Genomic DNA, 12076 nt, shown 5'->3' with positions numbered 1-12076 from the left:
GCATCTAGTGGCCATTTACGAGAATTGCACATTTGTAAAGCATCTTCTTGAAATAAACACAATTTTAAGTCAGCGCATGCACAGACTTTGAGGCCTTCAGAGACATTTAAACTTTGCATTGCCATGTTAATATTTACTTTCATTTAAGTTTGATGTGGCAAAAACAACTTGTTTTAAGGCATGCAACAAAAAAGTCATAAAAAGCAAAAACAAAACAAAACAAAAAAAACGACATAAATTTACCTCAAGTTGATCACAACAACGGCATTCCAACACAGTTCATTAATTAATTCAGAAAACATGGCTTCACTTTAAAGTCAGTTCATCTGGTCTGTACATCAGCAAAGCCACCAGAGAGCCAGGTTTATCGTTTGAACAGAACCAAACTAAAACATCACGATGAATCAATGGCTTGTATATGACGCAAAGTCAAAGTCACTGATGGTCTGGATAGAACACCTTGATATGAATGGCAGAGTTGTTGCGTGTACGTGTCATTGGCTCTCCGCAGTCATCTGGATCTTCAGGCTCCAGGTCGTCCACCAGCTCCACAGTAGAGGTGTTTGCTGCCAGCTGGAGTGCCCCCTGACTGCTGGCCTGCAGCTGCAGGGCAATGTTGATTGCCCTGTTTATGGCCAGGCCCAGGCCGTGGACACAAATCTCCCTATGTCCTCCACCTTCCAGCAGCTTCTGGCAACGAGCCAGCTGGGCCCTGAAATCGGTTTTCATGTTGACGTAGACGTCATTCCGTCTTTTGGGGAGTTTGCGTGGAAGGCGCTTTCTCAGGGTGTACTCCACAGGGTCCATCTCTACAGGTGTTGTGGGGGGGTCGGTGTGCATCGGGTTTGTCTGAGGGACGGAGGACATGGCTGGAGTCCGTGTCTCCGTCATGCTTCAGTGGGAGGAGGAGATGTACGGAAGCGGCAGCTGAAGGACAAAACTAGGAGGTGTTAAAACAAAAAATAAATAAATAAATAAATAAATAAACAGAAAAAAGCCTCTTAAATGTTAACATATGTAATAGTACCATCACAAACATATATTCCAATCTGTTGATAACATTAAAACAATTTGTCCAATATCAATGAAACTAATTCATTATTTTAGAAACAGCCTGAAATACAGGCTGGTCAATTTGATTATGGCTTGAAAAGGGTTTGAACAAGCTCATAGATCTGTCCCTACAGTTGTAGCTTTGTGAAAATATAAATCGGTGAAACTCATTCTTAGAGACGAACTCGTAGGAATTACAACGTACATCTGTGAGATGAGGATTCTTACGTAAATATATTTATCAAAATTTGATCTAAAATATTCGACAATTCTAAATGCCTATGGTAGCTGCAGACCTGTAGATCAGCCGCTGACTAGTTTGTTTACAGATACAAATGTTCGAATACACTCCTGCAAGTAGGAAATAAAAGATTAGAGCTGACACAAGCTTGTCGAATATATGACGGCCCGACACCTTGCTTGTCAACTCAAAGCATGCTTTATACATTTGCCTAACGGATTCTTAACCAGTTTTTCTGTATACTGTTGAGGTGCCGAGGTCGAAGCTAATATTTGTTAGCATGAGCTGACGCAACAACGTCATACGCAAAAGTACATGCAATAGCTTAGATTTAGAAATGCAGTAATTAAAAATATGGACATACCATAAAAGTGTGATTTCAAATGACTAAATCGCCTCTTCTCATCGCTGATGTCGGGAGCACTATCAGGATTAGCGTCAGCCAAACTAGCCTAGTCCATGCTCCGGAAGCAGTAGTGCGCCGAGCGAGTCCATGCCCCGGAAGTTGGAGTACGTGGGGAGGGAAAAGGTAAAATTCCGCTTAGCTCCGCAAGATATTTTAGTTTAGCAACAGTTGTTCTTTGTATTACACGTATTTATTGTTCGTAAATCAATATTGTGTTTCTTTCACTCCTAACGTGTTAACATCTTTATAATGCTGGTGTCGAAATCCTTTTTATTTAAGTACGTTAAATGAATTGCCTTAGAAATAAAATATAGATAGGTATACTTGGGTGCTGTTCATTGCATCTGCTGGAAACAACATGGCAACGACCCTGCTCTTTCTCATTACAAATTGCAATTATCAAGACCTACCACCCCTAGTGATGAACTTAGTCAATGTACCATAGTTTGCTCTTCGTGATTTTCTCTCCCACCTCCACCCCCCCTTCTTTTTTGGTCACACCGTTTGGGGACAATATTTGTGTTCCCACAAAGATGGTCAGTGTGTAATGATAAATAACATATTCAATTGTTAAAACACTTTTGCATTCAATAGAAATAATTTGGATTTTGAGTTTGCCTTTGAGGATAAGATACCATTTTTAATCAACTTACCAAAATTAGTTTCTGCTCAGTATATGCTGCAAGTTGAAGATTGATTCAACCCCACTACAACATTTGGACTTAATGGGGGGGAAAAGTGAAACATAAAAATTAAAAAAACTGAACTCAGCTAAATGAAGAAATAGACAAAACAGACAGACTGGCTATGAATGTCTTTAATGTTTCCCAGATCAGAATCACAGCATACAGTGTATAATAACTTCTAAAGTAAACTGAAATATCATCACCTCATTTATTTATATAGTTTTACTGTATATATATATTTTTTTTTATTAATAATCCTGTTTTTTTTTTCTTTTTAAAATGACATTATTTAACATTTTTTCTTCATCTCAAGCCTTGGGTTCCTTGATTCACCAAAGAATGTAAAAACAAGACAACAGGTGCAACTTTTGCATTGAAGACCAAGAGCAAGATTTATCTAAAATATGTGTGTTGTTGTATTGTTGGGGTGTTTTGCATGTGCTTTCATTTACCATAGAGCTGACACAGGACATATGCAGACATTTGGACATAAGGAGTCATCCTGTTTAGCCTGACTCAACCTTTCAGATGTATTGAGAGATGTTCTCTCTGACCAATCAATCACAGAAACCCTTTGCTGCTACATTGCGTCACTGTAAGGTCTACACCACTTTCATCACTTCAATTCGAAACTGTGTGCAGAGGGAGGCCAGGTCACCTGTGTGATCTCATTAGTCTACAAGGATGTGAGGCATCATGTGATATCAAAGCCCTCATTTTTTTTGTCCCAAGGTTGATGAAGAGGCTACATGTAAACAATGCTACATGTGAGGTGCGGTAGCATCTAATTGACTGCACTTGTGTTTAGTGTCTCTCTTTAGCCCATGGGTCCCTCAGTCATTATGGATTTAGTTAGCTGGCTTTTAAAAACTTCTCTTGGCTGTGACCAAGTTACTATACATAGCATTAGGTCAAATAGTCCAACTGCAAATTCATTAGCAGTATAACTGGTTTAAAATATATCCTAAATTAAAAATTTGCAAAATGTTAGAATAAAAAACTTCACAAACTGAGTTAAAAGGTTTGACTCTTGCAAAGAAAGACAAAATAAACTTAAGTATCAGATTTGAAAATGTTGTGGTCCTTGAAAACCTTCAGAATGCGAAAATGCTAAAACAATGGCATCAAAAAACCACCTGCATTGAAGATGAATTCCTGCTACAGCAACTCCCCTGGTTAGATGCTACAGGATGCCCACTTGACAGGCGACACACAAAGTAAATACATCAGCTAAAGAGTAATTTGCTAATGATGAAAACCCAATTTGTTGCAAGGAATGTCAATGCCCCAGCAAACTGCACCTGTTGTCTTTTGTCATCACAAAATAAGACTTTCATTCATTCTCTCAAAAAGAAAAAAAAAAAAAAAAAACATACAAGAAACTTAATATTTACAAATATTTTGTCTGATTCTTACATTTAAAAATGTACACTTATGATCCTTTCCCATGTGTTGTGTCGGTCTCTGTCTTGCCACTTGGATTGTGTGTCTTTCTTCACACATCCACGTTTATCGGCGCGGGCAGCGAGTCTGTCACAACGGCACCCGAGAGTGTTGGGTTATAAAATAAAGTGGGAAAAGAACAGAGCCACGGCAAACGCCCTGCATCTGTTCTTACTCCCTTCTTGTGGTGTCACTGAAGCTGTGTTGTGTTGAGGTTTGTTTCACAACTGCCTCGCTGCCTCCTTCTTGGCAGGAGAGCAAAAGGCTTCGTGTGGATCTGACTGTGCAGACCAGATCCTCCTTTGGAAAGATCGTCGATGCATCATCCTGGCGAACATTCTGGGTGAAAAGTTGACCGTGCCCTTGAATGTCCACAGTTGATGGAGAACCAATCGATTTTGATTTCTACATTTAAGGCTGTGAGTCTTTTTCCAACCTCCCCTCCTTGAGTGTACACTCCACAGCGTGCACCTTTCTCCTGCGCTTATGTCCGTCCTCTGTTCCGCAGAATTTGTCCGCCGCGACACACGCAGGTTTTTCAGTTTCACATTGTGCACATTTTCCCTTCCAGTGGGCTGACAAAACGACTGTTGCAGACAGCTGCATCCCTCTTCGGCCACCCTTTAGGCAGTAATAGAACAGAAAACAAACAGGCTAAAGCTAGAGCACAAGCAAAAGACAGCACCAGTGACTAACTTCTCTCATACTGAATGTAGGCTACCACCTGTCCCCATAAGTCCAGTTAGCATACTGTGCAGAGGTGAGTGGAATCAGAAACGGCTCTTGTCATCTGTGTTGCTTTTTACCCTGTTGAGGACATCGGAGCGCCCTCTTTCTGTCGCAGCTCAGCTCTGCAGGCCACAGAGGCCCACCAGGTTATCCTCGGTGTGCTTAGTGATTAATTTACAACCCACTAGCCTACTTAAAGTTGCTAGCTTTTCTTTTCCAGCTTATTTAGGCCTTTAAATGTGAGGGTATATGAGGAGCTGAACTGAGGTCAGAAATTGTGTTCAAAGACAGTGACGTGGCGATGTGGGATACACGGCCAGTGTACTAAAAGGGAAGGGTGGAGTAAGTGACATTAATATGGAGGGATGTTTTTTTGGGTACGCAGCAAGAAGGAGGGTTATTTTGGAGTTTTGTTGGTGTTGCCTGTCTGCCTCTCTATCTCCGCAAGCTAATTAGGACCCACCTATGCCTGCATGAAACGGTTTTGGATCTATCTCTTCCACACACACTCACGCACAGAGACACACTTGGTTTTCTCACATCCAAAATAAGCATGTGCTGAAAATAGGGGTGCAGACAGGAAAATTAAAGGTAAGGAAGGTAAGAGTGACAGATGCCTGCCTTCTTGCCAAAGTACAAAAATAATTCTCTACGTACCCTAAGAAAAGAAATCAGCTCCATGCAGAGTGGGGGATAAGGAGCTGCACTCTACTGGACTTCAGTTGTTATGTTGCATTCCCCACTTTAAGATAAAACTTGGAAATAACCTCTTAAAAATGCTCACGGTTGTTGCTTTGAAACAACAACTCACAAGTTTGTGATGATTTTTTTTTCAAGGGAAGGGGAAAATCTGTGATTTTTCTTTTTCTTTTGGTGATGTGAAATTAACAAAATATTCAGAATGGACTGATATGACTTGATTAGATTTGGGAAACGTGCATTGTCAGATACAGTGTCTTTTCCATGACCCTCACCCCTACCCCAAGTCATGGTCTTTAAAAATAATTCATAATTCATGCATAGATCCCCCACTGAGAAAAAAACCCATTTATATACTTTCTGCTTTGTACACATATAGAACTATATATAATATCATTTCTCTATATCTAGATTTTTTTCAGCAAAAAAAGTCTTTCCACAAAACAATTAAACAAGCGCTTGAACATAAAGAAAGAGATGAAAGGAAAATTAGACAAAAAACAAAAAAAACAAAACAAAAACAAACAAAAACAAAACACAATCGAAGGCCAGTTTGGCACTTTGTCATGAGAACACACAGCATCTGTTAATTGACAATTTATAGAACTTGACATTTTTACTGCCCTGATGAGAAAGCAAACTAAGTAGGACTTGGCACCAAGAATGCTGGTAGAATAAAAATATCAGATATCTGTGTTTCCATGTACCATACACCCCATCCTACTGATGAGAAGTTAAGAACCTTTGGAACAAAAAAAGGAGGGAATGAGAACGCAGGAATGAGACGCAAATGTAGAAAAGATATAGCGATATATGTACATAACACACTAGGGAGAGGGAAAAAGAGACATCAACGTACAAAAAATCCTCACAAACAAAAAATGGCAAAACAGCAAGAGGCAAAAAGTATTTGTCCTTTTGAGAAACATCAGGGGGCTTTAGTCTGGAACAGCAGCAGATCCTCATTGAAAACAGTGCTTTTTGAAAGATCCAAACTGATCGTCAGCTGCCATGCAGTTCAGATGCTTCTCCACATGCCACCGGTGGAGCTGCAAAGTTTGACAGCACTTGATGCTGGAGGCAAAGTCTTTTTGGGAGAATCAAAAGAATCCGAGAAGAGAACAAAGGCCCACGTCCAGAGAAGCCCCCACCTCTTTGTCAGTGGCCGAGCCAGCCCTCCTGGTCTCTAGGTGCCGCAGTGTTGGGCCAGTCCTTACTATACCCGGGTGGTGGAGTGGGGATGGGGCAGGGTGTTGTTGTGGCCGGTGGAGGGGAAGGTGTTGAAGGCATGAAGGGGCTGCATGCTGGTGATTGTGCTGGGGATCATGGTGATGGTGTTGGGCGTCATGAGGGGCACATCGTCGGGGGCGCGGCGTAGGGCCAGCGTGTAGTCAGGTGGACAGGGGGGTCGCAGGATGTCGTGGGGCCGGAGGGGCTCCATGTCGTGGTGGGCGTCGTGCTCCGAGTGCTTCATCTGCAGCGACATGATCTCCTCCTCCTGGCTGTGAGCCAGATCATTGGCGGTGCCGCCCCGCTGAGGGGACAGGCGGTGGCGACGCATCTCGTGTCGCTTGTCGCGCTTGTAGTAGAGGGCAGCAAAAGCCAGGATGTTGAGGAAGAGGAGCGACGCCCCCACGGCAACTGTCACGCTGAGCTCGGTGGAGTAGTCTCTGGTGTCCCCGGGGAAAAGTTCCTGCCGTGGCCGCTCGGAGCCCTCGGGATCCGGGTCTGAGGTGGTGTAGGGCTGTCGAGTGGTGCGGGGACCTGATGGTCTGGTCCAGGTTTTTCCAGATCCTTGGCCAGGGATCAAAGGAGAGCGTGTGGTGGTGGGGAAGATCTCCTCGTGTAGACTGTGTAGGTGGGGGACCAACTCCAGCCAGAAGGCCACCTTGTTGGCCCTGTAGTTGTCCCTAACGCGAGGCTTTAAACCGATGTGGAGATACTGCTTGTCCTTTGAGTTAAACTTGGTCCAGATGACCTCTTCAAAGCGGTTTGGCTTGGTGTGAATAAATTTTGTGTCCTGGGGTACTGGAAGGTTTGGATCCCTAGACAAGGCAAGAGAAGAGAATCAGAAAAATCACATGTCAAACATTATCATTATTATTATTATTATTATTATTATTATTATTGTTATTATGCAATTGATAAATTGCTTAGGCGGAATTTGCTCGACAGGCGCTTTAACTTGGTGAACCCACGTACATATGCAAAATTTAGATAGGAACTTGATAAAGGAAATACAGTGGTGCGGACCAATGTAAGTCATTTTATAATGGACATTTAGCAGCTGTAGCTTTCCAAGTATTTTTATTGGTGCAGGAACTATTAGTTTTTCATTTTAAATCTGAACAAAAAGAAGTAAGATTGTGAGCACCACAAACAGAGAAAACAAACTTGATTACTTTTCTGATGGCATAAACCTTGTGATCTCACAGAATCAACATGAATGTGTAAACAAGCTTTTTGAAGTGCACTACAAACTTATCTACTCATTGGTTAATTTAAAAAAAGCAAAGAGCAATGATTAAGAAAGCATACCCAGTCTTTGCAAAGTTAGTCCAGTAAGTCATGACCACAGCGCTCAGCATCACATCATTCTTGGAGAAGTTGCATGGGAAAAGGTCTGTAGCACCAATCATGGGCACGCCGAACACATATGGTATCTCGTCTCCATGTGCAGCGTCTGCCCATTCTGGTCGCGTCTCTGTCTGGCAGTGGTGGTAAAATGTGTAAAAGTAAACCGGGGACTGAAACTCAGCATGAAGCTTGGCAGTGGCAACGGCCGGCGCCACCCACTGGTGGTCTGTGAACAGGGCTAAGAGAGTCTTCCTTCGCATGTCCCCGTTGTCCCTGTCCGCCCAGTCTGTGTACATGAATTTAATGGTCTCTCTCAGGATGTCTTTGCCTGGATATTCACAGACAGAGAGAGAAGGGGAAACAGAGGAAAACAGAGAGTATTGTGAATAGGTTAAGTTGCAAATATCCATCCATCCATCCATGATCACCACTTATTCTGCAGTTAGGTCAGCATTGGTGCTACGGCCTACCCTAGCTGTCTTAGGGTGAAGGTGAGGTTACAAGTTGTCAGTTTATCAGAGAACCTCATAGTAAAAATATATGATTGACACTCGGACCTGTGGATAATTTAGAGTTGCCAGTTAGCCTAACCTGCTTGTCTCTGGACTGCGGGAGGAAGTCAGAGCCCCTGGAGAGAGCCAAAGCAGACACGCAAACTCCACTCAGAAAGACCCTATGTGGATTCTAAACCTTCTTGCTGTTGGGTGGCAATGCCAAAAACTATACCACAGTTTTGCAGTGTAACTTTGCATGTGATCTGGATTGCTCAGATTTTATCTCTGAAATGTCACCCATCCATTTTGCTATCCTCAAAAACAGCATGTTCAATCAAGTCTTCATTTTCACAAGATTACACAACGAGCTACCTGCCTTGATGCATACAGAGGTGACAGACAAGTTAAGGAAGGAAGACAGCACATTTTAACAGTGGATGCTACATTTTTTTTTTTACACAATAAAAAACAAAGAATGGTCCTGGGGGCATTTTTTGGTGGGAATAAGTTATTCTTGCTTTGGCAACAACAATGTTGAACATGACAGGGCAAAGCAGCTTGTTTCAGAGCAATGCTGTACATCCAATGAAACCCCTCTCTTGAATCAATATGAGTTCAAGTTTGCTGAACTGGGGGTAGAATCAAATTGGTGATAGACAAAGGGTTTGGCCAGTTGCCTTTTACGTTTTGTCTTCCCTCCACAAACCCTTTTGGGGGGCTTTTTACCTACGCAAATCAAACCCACAGCAAACGTTCCAACCTGTGTGCCAGCTTAAGATGGTGGTTGAATGGGGAGAAAAAGGAAGAAAAATGGAGAACGTCAAGACCAAAAGGGAGAAAATGCCCCTCAGGAAGCAGAATGAGTGACAGGCATTGAGAGGACGCGTGACTGCACGATACGAGTGTGTCTGTGTTTTGACTGTGGCCCGCTGTGTTGCATTTGAAGCCTGATCCGCTGGGAACAACTGCGCTGTGATTGGGAACTGGCTGCCTGGGGGATAATGAGAGGCAGCATTAGTGCCCACAGAGCCTCAAAGGCCAAAAGCGCAGACCCACTGCGGTGAAAGATAATCTTGATGATAGGTGATCTCTTTTGCATGCCTGTCTTGGTTAAAACACTTTCCCAGCTACACAGTTTGCCTCTTTTTCTGCTCGTTGCCCACATGGCTTGAAAAACTTCCTACTTGGGATCCTCAGTTTCGGATTATTTGGTGCTGATGCGTTTTGACAGCATGTGATGATGTCATTTGAACACATTTCATTTCAAAATTCAATCAGATAAAGGAACACCATTTTTATGCTGTGTAGAGCTGTGACCACATGGGCTTAAATATTTGCTATTCTTGAATTTGGATGGTCATTTTTTTTCTTGACTTTTTGTTTACATGCAGTACAGGATAATTTAATTCAAAATCAATTACTATCATTATTATTATTGCAACAACATCATCATCATCAACAATAACAACAACCACCACTACTACTACTACTACTACTACTAATAATAATGATAACAAATTAATAATAGTGAATAATAATAGGGCAAACCCCTGGAAATCACAGACTTAGCAACATTGCTGGATTAAAATGCAGCAGTTCCTCACCTTCGGGGTAGCCGTACAGGTTGTCAACAAAATTAGAGATTGTGTAGTCAAAAGCTGCCGCTGAGATGCCATCGTTGTCCTCGCTGTCGTCCACAAACTTCAGGCCCTCTCCTTGGTTTACTCCTATGAGAATGTCGTAGTTGAGGAACTCCCCCTAGTGGTGAAAAAAAGGGAAATTGCTTTCGTAAATCTGAAATTGTGTTAATAGATGAAGTTAATGCGTGTGTATTCCCCACAAATACAAAGCCAATTATGCTAAGTAAAGGACCTTATCTGCACAGATAAAAAAAAATCAAAAAATCTCATGTCTACATTTGTCAAATATGCAATTTTCCAAAAATATATTTGTGCGTTTAATTAAAGACAGAACTTTTGTCACACTGTCCGGTATTTTAATCACAGGTTAAATCTGCTTTGAGTGCTTTGCATCGTTACATCGTCGAGTATACACTGGCTGTTTCTTGTCAATTTTGTCATTTTCTGGCCATTGTTCTGAAGTAATTTCTTATCCCTTCTGCATTGTTTTGGGCACCAAGCCACACACATTATATATATATATGTATAAAAAACCTGAACACCTGAATTGCAGCTGGTCTTTTTTAATGAACCACCATATCTCATTTCCTTTCCCTCAAGTGAGTGATTTCTATTATTTTGGGAAATGACTTTCAAATGAAAAACACATTGACTTCATCTGTGAGCCATTAGAGCAGGTTAACACATCGACTATCTGAAAACAAAATTTTATTTATGTTTATTTTTTCAAAATAAGGAAGGAAATATTTGAAGTGTGTAAATTGTGAGGGTTCTTGAAGTCATTCCAAGAAGGGCTAAATCTGAAATGTAAACATTTCATTTGTAGATGTGTTATGTTTTTTTTTTTTTTGTCATTTACAGATAGTTTGCCAACCCCTATACAAGACATGCCTAAACATTTTCAAAACTTGAATTGTTTGGGAAGCAGATGCCCCTTTTTTGCTGCTCATAAAGTGAGATGGAGAAACAGCAGGAAGTTCCTTATTTGCCTGAAGGACGACGCTAGATGCATTTTCACCTGCTGCATGAGGATCTCGGGATCGTCGGGCACCACGTCTCCGTCCACCACGGGGCCGAAGGCAATGTGGTAGCGGGCTGGTTGGATGTCCTGGTCCACCAGCTCCCTGAAATTCTTGCGCCGCAGGCAGTCGACCAGGTCAGCGGTCTCGGTGTAGGTGCAGCCCACCTTGCGGGCAAGGATCTTAGTGTACTTGAGGGGCTGATAGTTGACAGACCAGCTGGAGATGGCGGTTCCACTCTGGGCTATGGCCCTGTGGAACAGACCTGAGAGGGACAGATGGGAAAAGATCAGGATGCATGCAGTAAAACAGTTTGGTTTGGAAGCATGTGTTTTATGACAGTGTTTTAGCCGGGATGCCAGACTGCAACTGTTCTGAAATATCTTGATTCTTTCAGCCTTGAGTGATTAAAAAAATATTTATTTTTTTAAATTCCAGAAAACAACAAACAGCACATTTAGCCCTTTGTTTCCAGCCTCTTACAGTGACATACTGCTTTAGTTCCTTGCTAAAACTTCTACTATTACTGACAAAGTCATTCTCCCTGTGTAAAAGGAACATGGTTTATATACTGTGTATATATATATATATGTATATATATATATGTATATATATATATATATATATATATATATATATGTATATATATATATATATATATATATATATATATATATATATATATATATATATGTATATATATATATGCTTTCAAACTTTTAATTAAATATGCAATAAAATATAAGTTTGTTTTTTTTTGTACTTCAACCACACTTTTTACATTTTTCTTTTTTAATTACTCTTCTTCTAGATGGTGGGCTCACATTAATAATGACATTACGATTAAACAACTTTAATTGGCCTTATTAGTGGACTACAAAAGTCACTAAGAATGTCCCAGAGCTGTTACTAACCTAGGAGAGTCACCATTGGCCTTTGTGGCATCACAGAGGGATGTCAGGTGGTTCAGTTCACCCTTGTGGAACAAGTGAGTGACAAAAGGTCGACTTTTCCCATTTCTGTGTACTTAGTAGAAAATAAATGACTAGAAGAATACATTGCTCAGTGGGATTTTGCACAACGTGGGAT

At 41.4% G+C, this 12076-nt stretch overlaps 2 protein-coding genes across 5 annotated transcripts in view; both read right to left on the bottom strand.

The window, feature by feature from the left end:
* Window positions 1-126: 126 nt before the first annotated feature.
* pop7 (POP7 homolog, ribonuclease P/MRP subunit) lies at window positions 127-1794 on the bottom strand. 2 transcript variants are annotated; one of them, XM_076034044.1, is made up of 2 exons: window positions 1659-1794; window positions 127-927 (listed from the first exon to the last, which is right to left on the bottom strand). In XM_076034044.1, exon 2 carries the CDS (start codon window positions 889-891, stop codon window positions 436-438), a length of 456 nt encoding a protein of 151 aa, XP_075890159.1. In that variant the 5' UTR covers window positions 892-927; window positions 1659-1794; the 3' UTR covers window positions 127-435. The 2 variants fall into 2 exon arrangements, with proteins under 2 accessions (XP_075890159.1, XP_075890160.1); XM_076034045.1 differs by having other exon boundaries at window positions 127-940; window positions 1659-1784.
* Window positions 1795-2502: 708 nt separating this feature from the next.
* Window positions 2503-12076, bottom strand: part of nlgn2a (neuroligin 2a) — a 165510-nt gene continuing 155936 nt past the window's right edge. For all 3 annotated transcript variants that reach the window (XM_076034040.1, XM_076034038.1, XM_076034041.1), the window contains 4 exons: window positions 10987-11252; window positions 9933-10086; window positions 7796-8162; window positions 2503-7302 (listed from right to left, as the gene is read on the bottom strand). In XM_076034040.1, the coding sequence (XP_075890155.1) occupies window positions 6474-7302; window positions 7796-8162; window positions 9933-10086; window positions 10987-11252 (1616 nt within the window). In that variant the 3' untranslated portion in view covers window positions 2503-6473. The remainder of the gene's footprint in view (window positions 7303-7795; window positions 8163-9932; window positions 10087-10986; window positions 11253-12076) is intronic.

This window comes from Nelusetta ayraudi, unplaced genomic scaffold (assembly GCF_046127955.1).
Source record: "Nelusetta ayraudi isolate G7.1 ecotype Tasmania unplaced genomic scaffold, CSIRO-AGI_Nayr_v1 ptg000042l, whole genome shotgun sequence".
NCBI classification, from domain to species: Eukaryota; Metazoa; Chordata; class Actinopteri; order Tetraodontiformes; family Monacanthidae; genus Nelusetta; species Nelusetta ayraudi.
The sequence above is the reverse complement of the archived record's forward strand: the minus strand, read 5'-3'. Positions and strand labels throughout refer to the sequence as shown.